At 41.9% G+C, this 17,262-nt stretch overlaps 1 protein-coding gene across 19 annotated transcripts in view; it reads left to right on the top strand.

The window, feature by feature from the left end:
• Positions 1–17,262, top strand: part of syne1b (spectrin repeat containing, nuclear envelope 1b) — an 88,075-nt gene that overhangs the window by 38,154 nt on the left and 32,659 nt on the right. For 18 of the 19 annotated variants that reach the window (XM_075488146.1, XM_075447463.1, XM_075447472.1 and 15 more), the window contains 34 exons: positions 11–160; positions 317–608; positions 731–903; positions 1,005–1,314; positions 1,687–1,851; positions 2,225–2,581; positions 2,702–2,838; positions 3,239–3,416; positions 3,638–3,820; positions 3,945–4,088; positions 4,577–4,732; positions 5,072–5,236; positions 5,349–5,521; positions 5,711–5,864; positions 5,985–6,128; positions 6,330–6,494; positions 6,634–6,951; positions 7,162–7,317; positions 7,531–7,701; positions 7,787–8,113; positions 8,225–8,377; positions 8,577–8,744; positions 8,994–9,170; positions 9,306–9,452; positions 9,560–9,685; positions 10,401–10,577; positions 12,412–12,677; positions 12,880–15,040; positions 15,216–15,553; positions 15,664–15,808; positions 15,908–16,126; positions 16,221–16,489; positions 16,670–16,835; positions 17,003–17,158. In XM_075488146.1, the coding sequence (XP_075344261.1) occupies positions 11–160; positions 317–608; positions 731–903; positions 1,005–1,314; positions 1,687–1,851; positions 2,225–2,581; positions 2,702–2,838; positions 3,239–3,416; positions 3,638–3,820; positions 3,945–4,088; positions 4,577–4,732; positions 5,072–5,236; positions 5,349–5,521; positions 5,711–5,864; positions 5,985–6,128; positions 6,330–6,494; positions 6,634–6,951; positions 7,162–7,317; positions 7,531–7,701; positions 7,787–8,113; positions 8,225–8,377; positions 8,577–8,744; positions 8,994–9,170; positions 9,306–9,452; positions 9,560–9,685; positions 10,401–10,577; positions 12,412–12,677; positions 12,880–15,040; positions 15,216–15,553; positions 15,664–15,808; positions 15,908–16,126; positions 16,221–16,489; positions 16,670–16,835; positions 17,003–17,158 (8,686 nt within the window). The remainder of the gene's footprint in view (positions 1–10; positions 161–316; positions 609–730; positions 904–1,004; positions 1,315–1,686; positions 1,852–2,224; positions 2,582–2,701; positions 2,839–3,238; positions 3,417–3,637; positions 3,821–3,944; positions 4,089–4,576; positions 4,733–5,071; positions 5,237–5,348; positions 5,522–5,710; positions 5,865–5,984; positions 6,129–6,329; positions 6,495–6,633; positions 6,952–7,161; positions 7,318–7,530; positions 7,702–7,786; positions 8,114–8,224; positions 8,378–8,576; positions 8,745–8,993; positions 9,171–9,305; positions 9,453–9,559; positions 9,686–10,400; positions 10,578–12,411; positions 12,678–12,879; positions 15,041–15,215; positions 15,554–15,663; positions 15,809–15,907; positions 16,127–16,220; positions 16,490–16,669; positions 16,836–17,002; positions 17,159–17,262) is intronic. The other variant, XM_075447468.1, reaches the window with a different exon arrangement.

Here is a 17,262-nt window from a genome sequence, read left to right on the forward strand (position 1 = left end):
TCCCTTGTAGGTTTGAGGGTCGTCTTAAGAAACTCAGGTGGTGGTTGGAACATATGGAAAACAGAATGACGACAGATCTGCTTGAAGCCAAACAGCGTGGTCCTGAAAAAGCTGTGCTTGAGCAAGTGGAGGAATACCAACAGGAAGTGCTTAAAGAAAGGTACTTTGTCTTTGTGTTTGCTAGTAACAGAAAATAGCTGTTGAATTATTTCCTATTGTATCTGAATATCCCTTAAACGCTTCGTAATGACACTCAATGAAAATGACTGTCCTCAAACAATTATCAAACTTACACGTTATTCTTATTTACATGCAGGGATTCATTTGAGCGTCTCTGCCAGGAGAGCCAGGCACTGAATGAGGGTGGGCGAGGCGATGGAAGTGAGACAAGAGTCTCAGCTCAGCTGCAGTCACAACACCAGGCCTTGTTGAGGCGTGTGAGAGAGAGGCTGCGCAGCTGCCAGCTCACTTTACAGGAGCAACAAGCCTTTGAAGAAACTCTGCAGGCTACCTGGTTCTGGCTTAATGGTGTCCAGGAGCGACTGGCTTCACTCAACAGCACAGTTGGCAATAAAGAAACTCTGGAAAAAAGACTAGGTCTCGTACAGGTCGGTAAATAATGCTGTAAAGTTTTTGTGTTTACTTTTCTTTGTGCCAACATTTTGAATCACATAAATCATTATGTGATGGGGTAGTGGGCTCACAGTCCTTTCTTCATGTTTTCCCAAAGGATATCCTGCTAATGAAGGGTGAGGGCGAGGTGAAGCTCAACATGACAGTAGGAAAAGGAGAACAGGTCCTTAAACACAGCAGAATGGAGTGGCAGGAGGCGATTTGTTCACAGCTCCAGAGCCTGAAGGATGCATGGGCCAACATGCTGATGACTGCTATGAGTTGCCACAGGTAGGAAATGTGTCCTCTTGTACACAGGATGGGGGTAAGTATTTGATGTGTTGTTGTGAACATTTTTACATAGCTTATTTACATTTTGTTATTTTCAATAGTCGTCTGGAGTGGACGGTGGCCCAGTGGACCAGCTTTCAAGAACATAGGAGCCAACTGCAGCAGTGGATGGAGTCAGTGGAGCAAGAGTTGGGGATGACTCTCCCTCAGCAACCAGGCCTCAAAGAGAAATCTGCTTTACTTGAACGACTAAGGGCCATCCAAGCTGATGTGGATGCTCATGCAGCCGCTCTGTCACGCCTAACAGACAAAGCAGTGGAGATGTATGAAAAAACTAATGACCAGACATTTGGACCAGAGTCAAGGGCAGAGCTCAATGCACACTTTAATGATATCTCAGCTGTTGTCAAGGTAATTTAAATTCAGGTATATGCTGAATTGCACTTCCAAATGTCTAAATTCTAGGTGACTGATATGGGGCGGGGGTGTTCAACCATAAAGAGGCAGCATGTGTGGATCAAATAACACTTCCACAGGGCAGAAAGATAGTGGAATGGGGAATGTTCCTTATGATGTGGTCTAAGAAGCCAAATTGTTGATAAATTAATAGAGGATATTTACTTTTAAAAAGTTGAAACAGTATGTTGTAATATTACGTTATACAACCACTTTGACTAAGACATACTATAGAACAGTTTCAGACACTCTTTGACACATTCATATTCAGAAAATGCGTCCTGGTTATCCGACAGATGGCATATACATTGTCTTTCTGCCCCAAAGGGTAAAGTGCAGTCCATGCAGAACATTGTATCTGAGCATGAGCAGTACCTCGATGCTGTGAGAGACTTCAATGACTGGCTGATTTCAGCAAAAGAGGAGCTCCAGCGCTGGTCTGACCTGTCAGGAGACTCAGTTAACATTAAAAGAAAGCTCTCCAAAGTACAGGTAAGGAAATCTCAATGCAGTTCTTCACAAAACACATCAGAAATTACGTGTCAAATGCAGTCTATTAAAACTACGATGTCAACTTGTGGTCACTGAAAGCATTTCCAGACTGTCACTCTGCTCTAATAAAATCCTCATTTTATAAACGCAGTGTTCAGACGTCTGACATACGTCGATTACTCATTTCCCTTTTGCTTGCCAACTGGGACTGGACGGTGGTTCTTTTTTTAAATTATTTTGCCTCCAGTCAATATATTCTGTCAGCTTTAACAAGAAAGTCGATAGCTATATATGTAGAAAATTTGTGATCTGAGGATAAGTAAAAATTACAGTTTAGTTTTTTTAAATCGTTCATTCCGTTTGATCTTTTCAGGAGCTGCTTGATGCTAAGCAGCGTGGAAGAGAGAGGCTGAGTCGTGTTCAGAGATGTGGGGCAGTGGCAAGAGATTACACAGGCTCGGGAGGCTATGAGGCTTTGGAGCGGGAGGAAGCAGCCCTCTTGTCATCATGGGAGCAATGGGAACGTGGGGCACTGCAGACACGTGCCAGCCTGGAGACCACGCTCTCACAGATATCCAGTTCAGAACAAGAGTTCAACAGCCTATCTGTACAGCTGGAGCAGGCCTTGCAGGACTTCACCCGTCAGCTGCAGGACTGGCGCCTACACTTGGCCCAGGCAGAGGGAAAGAATGATGGAGAAGAAGCTGTTAAAGGCTGGCAGATAGCAAAAGTAGGTCCAGGCTTAGTTTAGCTCCAAAAATAAGTTAACGTTGGTTGGTAACTACATGACGAACGTATGTGTTGATAAAATGTTATGGTTGTCGTCACTTTTTATCTGTTTCCCATGCAGGAAACTTTGGAGGAACTTGTTAAAGCTGAGGCTATATCTGACAGTCTGAAGACTCAACTCAATGATCTGTGCCGATTTTCCAGAGAAATGGGCACGAGGTCTGAGAGAGTGTCTGCTCTTATTAAAGATTACAACAGGTACAACCTTTGTTTTTTGTTTTTTATTTGTAGATCCATAGTAGCATCAAGAAAATTGTAACCCTCGTACAGTTTTTGGCTGTATTGCTTTTAACACACATTTGCATTTGTTACAAAAAATTTACTGCCTTTAGCCATAAACTATTTTATAAAGGAATCAACAGTCTCTGATACACTCAACAAAACCCGAACATTTGTTTTCACAAAGTTTATATTTTTTATGTTGAAAAGTGAAGGATTTTCTGCCTGTGAGCATTCATTTTGTACAAACCAACATTTAAAGACATTGCAACTGACAGAAATCAGGTCTGCTAACTATACATAATTAATTTAGAAAATATGGCTGTTTGTTAAATTGTATTATCAAAGAGAAATCTGTTTCTTCCTGATTTGTTCTTAGTTTGAGTCTTCAAGCTTCCAAGGAGTGCCAGAGCAAAGAGAAGCTGCTGGGACAAGAGTTCCGCTCAGCCTTCAGAGAGTTCCAGCAATGGCTGGTTAATGCCAAGATCAACACAGCCAAGTGCTTTGACGTACCTCAAAATCTCAATGACGCTGTCAATAGTTTGCAGAGGATTCAGGTATTCAGGATTCAGGATTCACTTTTATCAAATTTCACAAAACATTCAGAACATTATTCTTGCAGAAAAATTGATTTATTACCACAAAGCACTCCCCAGGATAACGAGGGATAATCTTCAAAACCGTGTCTGCGTGTCACTGTTTAGTGAATATTTGTACCTGGGTAGGAAGTGAATGCCACTAAACAACTTATCTACGACCTTCTCTTTCTTCATTGCAGGAGTTTCTTAGTGACAAAGACCAAGGTCAGTCAAAGCTGAATGCTGTGGTTGTCAACTGTGAGCTTCTCTGTAATATCGCAGCTAAAGACAAAACAGATGCAATTCGGGCTAAAATGAACACTGCCAGAGAAGACTGGAAGAACATCATGTCTAATCTACACAACAGAGAGATAAGTCTGCAAGTAAGCATTAAAATGTTGCTTGTCGACATTGGAGTTATCCTTCATTTCGTTTTCTAAAACCTGTAGTAAATTAATATGTTTTCTATCAAGAAAACTTCTCGTCACACTCTTCTTTTTATTTCAGAACCTTCTTTCTCAAATGAAGGATTTTGAGGCAAGTGCAGAGCCTCTGCAGGAGTGCTTGAATGCCACAGAGCTGGCTGTGCACGGGAGCAGCACAAGACTTCACGATCTCACAGCCAAGAAGCTAGAGCTGCACAAGCTACAGGTACTAATGTCCCAAATCCACCAGGCTTGGAACAAAGCAATCATTTTTAGGTGTAACAACCAGTCGGTTCCTCAATGTGAGCATGACTGCTCCTTCCATTCGCAGAAGCTCACCATTCCAGCTCAGTTAAGATTTAGTTGTCGCTTAAGCACCGCCATGCGCTTCTGCTAACCGCCAGTTCATTCTGCTTACCTTTGCTACTTACATGTCTGCTTAACAGTGTCTATCATATGAAGTAAAATTTGAAGTAGTTATTTAAATTACAGTGCATTTAGAAAATGTGTGTTGTTTAAAACTATTTTCTGAAGGTTTGACTGCATGTAATTGCCAACAGCTTTACTGAAAGTAACACTGGCCAGATCCCTCATTCACTTTTCTTTTTGCCATGTTCCCATCTCTAACATCCTGCTCTGAGTCTGAGTTCAACTTTTCCTGTACATCTGTGTTAGCTCGCATGCCTCTTTGATAACCTGCTTGTGCTCTTCCAGTCTGTGCTTGAGGAGTTAGCCTCTTACGAAGTTCAGCTGAGCAGGCTGAAAGAGAAGGCCCAGCTGTTGTGGGATGAACACTCGGCCGGCAAGGGTTTTGTGCACCGTGTCTCGCAGCTCTCTGCTCAGTACCTAGCTTTAACCAACCTGACCAAGGTAAAGTAATGCCTAACAAACTGCTTGTGCACTGGGGCTTTTGTGGGGGTAAAACTGGAGCGAAGACAGAGGCACTAGACTGGATGGAGCTCTGACTTAATATTATTTTAAAGATCATATACAGTGAAGGTAATAACTCATTGTAATTAAACACTAATATCTGTCTGTTATTGTGAGTCATGGTTGATATACAAACTAACAACTAAATATCTTTTGTTCGAAGTCTATTACATATTCAACCTCACATATTGATGAATTTACGTACCACCTTCTGTGCGTTTCCTCTCTTGAGTCTATAATGGTAATTTTCTGGACGCTTTATTTTTTATGGCTCTGCAGGAGAAGGCATCCCGGATTGATCGGATTGTCACTGAGCACCAGCTATTCTCCCAGGGTTTAAAGGAGCTGCAGAACTGGGTGGCTGACACCAGCCATATGTTACAGACTTACTGCGTCCCCACTTCTGACAAAAATGTTCTTGATAGCCGGATGATCAAGCTGGAGGTTTAGAAAAATTACTCTTCATTTTCAAAATACACGCAGTGATTACAAAAAAAATACCATAAAATGAAAATATTATTATTGTAATAAATGCATATGGGGACTGTTGCACCAGGCTTTGCTGACTGCTCGTCAAGAGAAGGAGATCCAGCTGAAGATGCTGATCACAAGAGGAGAGTCAGTTCAGAGAAACACATCAGCTGAAGGAGTCCCAGTTGTTCAAAATCAAATTCAGGAACTTAAAGACTCCTGGGATTCCCTGCTCTCTGCCTCTATTCTGTGCAAAAGGTTTGTCCTTTACCATAACTACCAACACTTAAGCACTCCGTTTGCTTTATAGCAGACGTTTTTTACTCAAAATGATATTTATATAAAAACTGTAAAGTTTACACATCTTGTCACTGTGGCAACTTCTGTTTTTTCCCTTTGCTCCTATACTATTTATTGCTATAAACACCTGATCTTTAAAATCAACAGTCAGCTGGAGGGTTCACTTTCTCAGTGGACCAGTTACCAAGAGGACGTGCATCAATTTGTGGCTTGGATTGAGCGTGTGGAGGAGATCCTTGAGTCAACTGATAAACAGTGCGCAGAGATGCGAGATAAAACTGCTAATCTGAGCAAGGCAAAGGTACTGCAGTCTTTTCTGTCATACTATGCTCTATTTATTATTTTTATCATAAATAATTGATTTTAATGATTATACCTTTAAATTTTGTCAAGATTAAAAGAATTTTACTTCTCATTTCAGTTACTGTATGAGGAAGTGCTAAGTCACAGCACCCTGCTGGACACCATAACTGCAAAAAGTGCCGGTATCACAGAGAATTACGTCAATCAACTGGAGCTCCAAGAACTTCAGGAGCGTTATAATACTGTCAAAGACAGTGCTATGGTATTAAGCAGTAAAATGCTCATTAATCTATTTAATTTCTGTCATTTTGTAGTGTCTCAAATACCTTTTGATGAGAACAGTGAGGTTTATTCAGATCAAATTCAGGGAAGTTACCTCATACTGCTTTAAACAGAGTTGGACTGATATCTGAACGTGTCCATCTGGTGGTTGCATATGAATCCTTGTTGTGGTGTCCCTCAGAGGGCAGTTGGCAAAGCAGAGGAGCTGGTGAACGCCCACCAAGAGTATCAGCGCGGTCTTCGTGCATTTGAAGAGTGGCTTGAACAAGAAGAGGAGAAGCTAGGCTGCTACACCCAGCTGGAGGGCGATGTTGATATGCTGGAGGAGACTCTTCAAAAGCTGCAGGTCTTAAAATATATTATTGCTGTGGTAATGTTACTGTCAGTGAACATGAAGTGCCATAACAACAGCACTACTGCACAGCAATGGCTTGATATATAACATAAAAGTTTAGAGAGTGCTCAACAGAACCTTGTATTTACAGGAACTGCAGCTTCACTGCACAGAGGGCCAGGCTTTACTAAATACACTGCTGGTCAATCGGGAACTGGTCATTCCCTGGGGCCTGCCTCAGATAGAGGACAGAGCACTGGAAACACTTCAGCAGGAGTGGAGGCTCTACCAGGCCCGGCTGGCTGACACCCGCGCTCAGCTCAACAGTGCTCTGGCCAAACTCCGACAGATGGAACAGAAGTTCCAGCGTCTCGACAGTTGGCTGAAAGGCATGGAGACCAAAGCACATCTGCGTAGTCATCGGCGGTCTGACCGTGCAACTAAAGATGCTCAACTACAGATGATAAAGGTTAGCGTAGAAGACAAAGATAATTTTTTGCTGTGTTGCACAAATCTGCATGATTATTTATCATTTCCAATGCTAAAAATAAATATAAATAAATCTACAGTCAAATTAAATCAAACTAAATGTTGTTCTGAAATCAAGTGATGGATATTATGAGGTCTCAGTATCTGTCCGTTGAGCTCATATTCATTAAAAAAAATCTTCTTTTAATAGAGCTGGCAGGAGGAGGTGCTTGTTTATCAAGAGGAAATGGAGGGCCTCACTCTTTTGGCTCAGCAGGTTCTTGATGAGACACACATTAGCAGCCGCATCTGTGCGAGAGCCACCCAGATCACAGCACGCTACCACGCCTTACTTCTGCATTTACTGGTAACATCATCTGGAGCACAATATCACAGGAGCACATAAGTGTGAATGCTACAGTATATGTATGCATTCACAAACTGCATTGTTGTATATTAAATAAAGGCAATTAAATCTCTAAATCTAATTTTTGACAGTTGGATAGACAACATGACGTAAGCCACCTTCAGTCTTCATCTTGCCCATAACTTTGCTTTTACCCCTTCCTTTATAATCCAGGAGACAATCAAACAGCTCCAGGAGGAGGTTTCTTCCATTGAAGAAGCACAGTGTGTCTTCACTACCTTCTCAGACTGGCTCAGCACAGCTCAGAATAACTTCAACACTGTTGCTATAAGTGTTGATATAGTGGACCGCTTTGCTATGGAGAGAAAAATGAAGAAACTGGAGGTATATTTTGTAATGCAACTAAAAATCATATGCATTAGTCCGGTATTTGTTCAACGTTTGAAAATAACAGTTGATGTCATTTCAGAGTCTTCAGGCTGACATGGAGCAGGGTCACACTTACCTAAAGACAATGAGGGAGAAGACTGAGCGAGCCATGGCTTTCTTGGAAGAAGCTGAAGCAGATCAGCTCAAAGAAGAAGTGGACACTCAACTCTTCCAACTAGAAGAGTTGATGACAGCTCTGCGCACAGAGCATAGCTCCCTTGAGAAATGCATCTCACTCTCTAAAGACTTTATAGATAAATACAAGGCCCAGGCCCAGTGGGTAATGGAGACCAAGAACCTTTTGGCATCAAGTGTAGAGCCTAAAGCTGAACTCTATCAGAAGAAGGCTCAGCTGGCAAAGTACAAGGTAAGTTAATACTGGTAAAAAATAGTTTTGTCTGTTCAGATCTTTCAATATCAGAGTGAGACAACTACTAAAATTCATGTATAATATTTTGCTTCCTTATCATCTATGCAGACCATCCAACAAACAGTGCAGTCTCATGAGTCAGCAGTGAAATGTGTTATTGAGAAAGGAGAGGTGCTACTTGACGCAATTAACGACCCCACTATCCGTGAAAACATGAAAAAGTTACAGGCTGACTATAAAGAAAATTGTTTGGAAGCAAAGGTATGGAAGTTGATTCTGCTGTGATGTAATATGTGGACTTTTTCTTGAATCAAGAGATTGAAACAAGATTGTAGACAAAAACAGTTTGGGAAACATTTTGAAAGTCATGTTCTGTTATATTATCATGTGTTTTATGTATCTTTTTCTCCATGTATTGTCACATATTATTCAATAAAAATCTGAGATTTTGTTTCTTCAGACACATGTCCAGAACCTTGGAGAGTGGGTAAAAGAACACGAGGACTACAACGGTGAATTACAGGAAGTTGAGAAATGGCTCTTACAGATGTCCAGTAGGCTGGTGTCCTCAGACTCCATGCAGACCAGCAGTATGGAGATGGCTACCCAGCAGCTTGCCCGACACAAGGTGATAAACTCCTCAGTGTTTCACCAAAATTCAGTTTTTGTAGTTACGATCATTATGCTGCAGGTAACACTGTCACATTAAATTCCTTTTGAGACTTGTGGAGAACAATGCAATCTATAAGTGAAATATTTGTCAGGGGAGATTATCACTGAACAATAATGACCATTTGACCTTTTTTCTTTAAACACCTAAACCAGCCATGTATTATGTCCCCCAATTTCACTGTTTTGATTTTGTTATTATTTTTAGGCTATAATGGAGGAAATAGCAAGTTTTGAGGAGCGCCTCACCAGCTTGAAGCAGAAAGGCGAAGGTCTGGTTGCCAGTTATACAGACCAAGTTCAAGCTAAGATCAATCAACAAGTCCAGGCTCACCAGCAGGGAACCACAGACAGCTATTCTGCCATTTGCAGCACTGCACAGCGTGTGAGTGAGACCACAACAGCCATAGATCTTTACTGACTGTTTTGTAAAATGATCTAACACATTATTCCTGAGAGGAGGAACCTGTTAATGTCACCAAATCAAGTTAGTTAAGTTCTAACCTCCCACATTTAACAGGTCTACCAGAGTCTGGATCGGGAGTTGCAGAAACATGTTAGTCATCAGGATACTCTCCAGCAGTGCCAAACTTGGCTCTCTACTGTACAAGAGGAACTACAGCTCAATGATCAGAGACCATCTGGTCTGCAGGAAGCGCTGAAGCAGGTGTTTGATACGAAAAGTTTGGCCGAGCCTAAAAATGCATAAATGTAATAATTTGCTTCCAGTTTTTGTGTATAATTTATTTTGATTGATAATTTTTTTCCACACAGGTGAAGCACTATAGAGCCCTTCAAGAGCAGGCGAGCACATATCTGGACCTGGTATGTTCTGTGTGTGACCTGTCCGATGATGCTGTGAGAGTTGCAGCTGCTGAGGTCCAGCGGATCAAACTCACGGTCTGTATCATTTTACCGCCTTTTATACTGTTTAACAGAAAAGACAGATTCCACGTTTACATGATTAGTGTGTCACTCTCAGCCATGAATTATACAGTTGGAGATCAGACCAGTGATGCATGTACAATTGAAATGGTAGAATTTTACACAAAATGCACTGGAATAAAATGCACTATGGCAAATTGATTGTGCATACTGTATCGACTACAAATTTTGTACTGGAATTCAACAGCATATTTAGACATGCAGTGAGATTGTAACAGTTACATATGTATACACTAAATGTACAACAGTATAATATGGTAATATTATAATTATGGTATATTACAATCTCGCCCCCTCATATCTGTCAGACCTCCTCCATGTTCCCACCCCCTCCCGCTCTCTCAGATCCTCCTCTGCCATACACCTGTCTGTCCCCTCCGCCCGTCTCACCACCATGGGGAGCAGAGCATTCAGCCGCTCTGCCCCTTGCCTCTGGAACTCTCTACCACCCCTACTTAGAAACACTGACTCACTCCCCCATTTCAAATCACCTTGGACCTTGAGTGTCCAGAAAGGCGCCTTCTAAATTAAATTTATTATTATTATTATTATTATTATTATTATTATTATTATTATTATTATTATTATTATTATTGTTATTATTATTATTATTATTATTATATGTCAAAGAGGGTTGGGTTAAGGAGTTTTGTTTGCTGTATTTGTGCAGATTGAAGAAAGAATGTCCAATGCACAGGAGCTTTCAGAGGGCTGGAGAGAGGTCAAGGATCAGAAACAAGATCTAACGAGTTTGTTCCAGGACATGGAGCAGCAGCTTCTCAGCCTCTCCAGAAGACCAGCAGAACTGGAGACTAAGATCGCTCAAAACATGCTGTTACAAGCCAAGGTGGGCACCAGCATCATAAAAATGTATTTCTTCCAACCATCCATCCAGTCCATCAATCCAAGTCCATCACAGGGCACAATCAATCTCTTCCCCTTACAAACAAAATATTATTATTTTTAATTAACTTAAACCTTTAAATTTGCATTCATGTTTTTTAACACTTAAGACCTGGGGTCCGTTTCACAAAGCAGGTTCAACCAACTCTGAGTCTATTCCTGAACTCTGATTTGATCTACTCTGAGATAGAAAACTCTGAGTTTTCGGTTCCAGAAACGCTGATTTGAGTGAGGTTAATCAACTCTTGAGTAGGTTCACCTTGAGTTTTGCGTGTGCACCACAACTTTAAAAAGCCAGCATCAATGGAGCCCCGATTCGACGAGTCACCATGGCAACGGGGAAGAGGAGGGGCTACGTTTTTCAGCAACCTCGAATTGGAATTCTTAATGCGCTCATACGGCGAGTTTCAATACGTCGTTAGAAATAAGTGCAACACCTCTGCAGGAGCAAAAGTGTAAGTTTAAATGTAGTCCTTTGCAATCACTATAATATTACAGGGGAAAACTGCTTGAATGGTAGCCCATTCATTTATTTCATTTAGGTGCAATCTCGCGGGGGAGAAGCGCACTTGGCAGCAGTTTAAGATATAATATAAAAGATAAAAACATTGTTCAAACAGGTGAGACCTCGGCATGGAGGCTCATTTTGATCATGTTTTACACTGTAAAATAAATATTAAGTGGCATTTGACTGTGCAGTTATTTTATTCCCAACATAATGCTGTTTTCACACATAAACTATGTCTTCTCATCTATATCATGTTCTGTTAAATAATTAAGCCTATTTAAACTAACAAAGACTTCTACTGAGCCAACAGAAAGAAGGCAGATGCCCGTAAAACGGGTGGTGCCCAGCACCGCCACCTCTAACGGGAGGGCAGTGGCTGAGGGAGTCCACCCCCAAGAAACGAGTGCCTTTATAAAATATAATAGGCCTATATATGTCTTTTTTAAGCCTATTCATACAGATATTTATTTGTCTTTTATGTCTTTTTTTTCTTTTGTCCCAACAAAATTCTGATGGTGCCGCTCAAAAAGGTAATTGTCTGTAAATGCAAAAATCTATGCGCGGTCTAATATCCATCTCCGACGAATATTTATCGGAGATAAATTTCTCTGCGCAGTAATGCTGCACCTTCATCCACGGGATCATTGTCAAAAGGACATGCCATGTTTGTGAAAAAAGTCAAATCCTACTGTGCCTAATGGACTTCTAGAAGTAGAAGAACTCGCTCTGCTGACTGAATGAATGAGGAAATTAAATGGCGTGTGTGGCTGAAAGAGGGCGGAGACAGAAAGAAACTCGAGGTTTCTTGAGGAAAACCTGGTCCCGACCAGGTTAGGTTCAGAGAGTCTGTTACTATGGTAACTGACCGAGAGCTTAAGTTACCTCTCTTTGTGAAACAGGCTTGAGTTACCCCTCTTTCTCGGGGTTGAGTTACCTCCCTTTGTGAAACGGAAAACTCAGGGTTTCCCTCATTTCAGGGTTAACCAACTCAGAGTTTTCACTAAACTTGCTTCGTGAAACGGACCTCTGATGCAAGATATGAGTTTAAACATTGCCCATGTCTATAGGGCAAGACACATCCTAATGGGTTAGATTGTTCTGTTCTAGGTCTACATGTGCTTTCTACCTTAAATATACAACACAGGGAGATTAGATTGGATTCTGTTAGTGATTTTTTTTTTTTTTATCTAATCCAGTTGTAAAGAGATTAAAAGGGAAATGTTCTGAATGTTTCTCGGTATTATTATCAAATATGCTGCTTTGTATTCAGGAATGCTGCCAACAACTGCAGTCTAAACAGAGTATCCTCACCAAGATGACCGAGACTGTGAGCAGGCTGACTGGAGGCCAGGACTCTGCAGAACATGCTGAGCTTGACCGACTGAGCCATTCCTGGCTTGAGCTGTGCCACCAGGCTAACAAGCTACAGAAACAGAGAGAGGATGACCTTCAGAGGTCTGAAGAATACCATGACTGTATCTCCGCAGTGGAGGTATTGTTTGAACAGGTGTCCAAAGACTGGGACAATCTGGCCAGGTGTGTTTGTGCATAAAGTTTAAATTAAGATCAGTGAAAATTATTGATAAATGATGTATAATTTATTATTGTCCTCTAAGCCAACATTTTGATATTATATACATTTTAGGGATCATAAATAGAAGTGTCTGTAGATAATAAGATTATAATAATAAGATAATTTGTTAAATTTGCGTGTTGAACTTTACTTTTTGTGCCACAGAACGGATGCTGAAAGTTCATCTCAGCATTTAGAGGCACTGCGGAAACTTGCTATAACTCTGGGTGAACAAAAAGGGGCCCTGGATGACCTTAAAGAACAGAAACAGAAAGTCATCCAACATTTGAACTTGGACGATAAAGAACTTGTAAAAGAGCAAATCAGCTACTTTGAACAACGATGGTCTCAGACGCAAAACCTAATTGAAAGAAAAATCCAGGACTCGGTGGTGACCCTGGAGGATATGAGTCAAGTGGAGGCTCGTCTGAGAGAGGCTCGGGACTGGGCAGAAGAGCAGCAGCCTGCTCTATCTGAGGCAATGAAAATGAGCCCTCCGCCTGAGCTGGCTCAAAGTTTCCTGTTTGACCACCTGAGCATCTGCAGTGAGTTAGAGGCAAAACAGCTCCTCTTGGCACAAGCTATGGCTGACGCTGACAGGGTACTAGCACGGCTGGGCCTCAGTGAACGACAGCATCTTCAGCAGCTGATTGCTGACACACAGTCGGAAGTGGAATCTCTGAGTGTGAAAGTGGTGCAGCGGAGAAAACACCTCAGCAAGGCTTTTACAGAGAGGACACAGTTCCTGATGGCTGTTAGTCAGTCCATTTCCTGGGTTCAACAGAATGAGAAGAAAGCCCAGGCAGAGGAGTACATTGCCTTGTTACCTGATGACCTAGCAAAGCAGGTACGGACATGCAGGAACATTCAAAGCAGTCTGAAAGCCTATCAGAGCGAGCTGACTTCCTTGTGGTCTCAGGGGAGAGACCTGATGAGGGATGCCAGCGAGGAAGAAAAGAATGAAATTCTCACAAAGTTGCAGGAGTTGCAAAATGTCTTTGACAGAACACTTCATAGATGTGGCCAGAAACTTCAGGAGCTTGAAAAAGTACATGTGTCTAGAAAGTACTTCAAGACAGATTTAGAGAAAATATGCCTATGGCTAAAACAAGCTGATATTGTTACCTTTCCTGAAATAAATCTGATGGTGGGAGATGCTGAATTGGAGGCACAGCTGCTGAAGTATCACCAGATAGTCGAGCAGGCAATTGAATATGAGAATCTTCTCCTGATTGTACAAAGAGCAGGTCAGGAAATATTGCCCACTCTGAATGAAGCAGACCACTGTTACCTGGATGAAAAACTTAACACCCTCCCTCAGCAATATAACAGCATATTAGCACTAGCCAAAGAAAAACAGGAGAAAATCCAGCAGGCTATTCTTGCAAGGAATGAGTACACGTCTTTCATAGACGTCAGTCACAAAGCACTAAAGGAACTTGATGAACAGTTCAACAATCTAGGGACGCAGCCCGTTGGCTTGCAAACAGAGGAGGTTGTCAGTTTGCAGAGCGATTACAAAGCAATCCAGGCAGATCTCAGCAACCTGGGTCTAGCTGTGAGCGAGCTGAACCAGAAGAAAGAGGGATTTCGTAGCACTGGGCAACCATGGCGCCCAGAGGAAATGACCCACCTTGTGAGTCTGTACAATGGTCTAAAGAGGTTGGTGGAACAGAAAGTAGAACATCTGGATGAAACCTTAGAGTCTTTTGAGGACCACAAGGCAATGGCAATGCAGGTTGATTCTGAGTTAAAAGCTACAAAAGAGCAGCTGGTGAAAGTGAATGCAGAGACGCAGTCAGCTGAAGAGAGGCTGAAGAACTACCACACTCTAGCAGGAAGTCTTCAGAGTGCCAACTCTCACTTGTCAAGGCTCATGGAGCAGATGGACACTCTTGCCCCTCGTGTGGAACAAGCGGCCCATGATGCCTCTAAAGAACAAGTGGTTCTGTGGCAAGAGGAGCTGCGATCCTTACAGGCTGCAGTGGGGGACCTAATTGAAGAATGTGAGACCAGGTTTGTCCAAAGTAAAGACTTTGAGACAGAGATGAAAAGGACCCTGGACTGGCTGCAGCAGATCAGGGATGAACTAGACTGTGCTGTGATTGTGGATGTCAGAGTGGAGAAGGTGCAAGAGGAGGTCAGGAAGCAGCAAATAATGCAAGAGGAAGTGCAATCCAGACTGAGAATTGTGGCTGCTCTTAGTAGCCGGGAAAAACAGGAGTATGTCAGTGCCAATGAGCTTGTCCCCACCCATGTAGATACAAGCCTAGAAGAAATGGCAAAGCTGCAGGCTGATGTTCAGAAAGCACTGAGCGCCAAACAGGTGAGACAATCTTACATTTATGATATAGTGAACTTGAAGTCCTTTATCTTTGATATTGTTTGCTTTAATTTCCTCAAAACCGTAATTATATGATATGCCGTTCTTTATGTTTTATAGTGATATGAATTAAATCAATAATAAATTATGTATTTTTCTCAACTGATTTTGTGTGTAGATTACTCTGGAGGAAGCATTGGTTTTCTGTCAGAAATACCACTTCAGGATGCAGTCAGCCTGTGAATGGTTGGAGGATGCTGTGTCTTTCCTTCAACAAGCTAGCTTGGGAGTGGATGTTGAGAACTATGAGGAGTGTCTCCGGCAGCAGGCGGATATCATGGCAACAGAGCAGGAGTTTCTCATCCATCTGGAGGAACTGCAGACCCTGCTTCCTCAGCTGGAGAAACTGGTTAATCCAACAGCTAAAGAGCAGCTTCGGGTGAGTGTGGAGTCCGCAAAGCAGAGAGGCGTGGAGGTTCGAGATCAGCTCCAGTGTCACCAGGATGTCCTACGCAGGTAAGACTCATAGACACTATTATATATATAATATTGCATATTATCTGCAATTCATTGTTTGTATCCAATGTTCCATTTTATACTAGTAACATATCCATTTTTTCTCTCAGCTGTGTGACACAGTGGAAGTCATTCCAGGAGGCAAGGCAGACTGTCATTGAGCTTATGAATGAGGCTGAAAAGAAGCTTACTGAGTTTTCTACTGCCAAAGCAGCCACAAGCCAAGAGGCTGAAGACAAGCTATGCAGTCATCGGGTATAAGAGACTATAACAATAGATTATATTATTTCTCATGAAACACAGCTGGTGCTTCTGTACATGCTTTTGGTTATTCATTTTCTCTTTATTCTTCAGTCCCTTGTATCACTTGTAAATGGCTTCCAAGAGAAGCTGAGTGGTTTAGAGGAACAAGCTGCACAACTGGAAATGGTAGGGAGCGATGCCAGCAAGGCCACCATCAGTCGCTCCATGACCACTGTGTGGCAGCGCTGGACACGGCTACGCAGTGTAGCACGGGGACAGGAGAGAGTACTCGAGGATACAGCACAGGAATGGAGGACATTCAGAGAGAAGGTACACAGATGGACAACAGACAAAAATAATTGTTCAAAATTAGATAGAAATGTAGCTTTGCTGTTAAACTGTCATTAATTATATTTTGTTGTAGATGGTGAAGGTTAGAGATGTCTCTGATGAGCTCCAAAGCCGTTTTCCTGACAGTGCCGTGGAGAAGGCTTCCAAAGCTACTCTGCAGTCTCTGTTAGACCAGCATGACTTACTAAGCCAAGACCTGGAGCGAGAACTCTCCTCCCTGACCCTGTTGCGTCAGTATGCCCTCAGTCTGCTGCATGATGTGGAAGTGCCTTCACCTACAAATGAACAAGATGAGCTGCCCAGTCTGAAGGAGATCAGAGCTGTTCAAGAACAAATGGAAAGGTAGTAAGATGAGCAACAGCCACCTGCATTCATTTCTTATTAAACAAATGGCTTTCTTAAATGAATACGATTTTTAAAAAAAAGATTAAAGATTAAAAAAAAAAATATTCAGTTCTATTCAATATTTAACTTTATTTTGCCATTTAGAATTTTGAAGAATCTATTCCCATTTTCCTCCAGTTTGTTGACACAGTCCAGGACCAAGCGGGCTCAGTCAGCTCAGGAACTGAGGGAAAGGGAGGAAGTGGAGAAGGAACTTAGTGTTGTGAAAGCCTGGATCCAGGAGACCAGGGAGCTACTTCTCAATCCCACACATGATATTGATTCTTTATTGCAGGAACTTGAGGTATATCTGCCATCTAAAAAGATGAATATAATTTTTCTGAATATCTTCATATCATACTTTGAAGAAGAGTTCCTCAACTAAACACTTTAAAATTTTAGTGTCAGTTACCAGCCTGTGCCTGCATTTTCCTCTCTCTGATAAATGTGTCATCTCTTTGCTGTGTTTAGATTTTACATGGAGATGTTATCACATATCGGCAGAATGTGGAAAAATTAGCTGAGCAACAACAAAGCAAGTACTTGGACCTCTACACTATACTCCCTTCTGAAATCTCCATGCAACTGGCTGAGGTTTCCCTTGCACTGGGTGCTATTGAAGATCAGGTATCACAGGTTTAATCCTTTAAGAAGATTTGAGTGTAAATTCAGTACTTAATCAGTAAAGTTTGTGACGTGTTTTTTTATCCCAAAAGTCAGAAACCTTTGTC

Source organism: Odontesthes bonariensis, chromosome 17 (genome assembly GCF_027942865.1).
Source record: "Odontesthes bonariensis isolate fOdoBon6 chromosome 17, fOdoBon6.hap1, whole genome shotgun sequence".
Classification (NCBI taxonomy): domain Eukaryota; kingdom Metazoa; phylum Chordata; class Actinopteri; order Atheriniformes; family Atherinopsidae; genus Odontesthes; species Odontesthes bonariensis.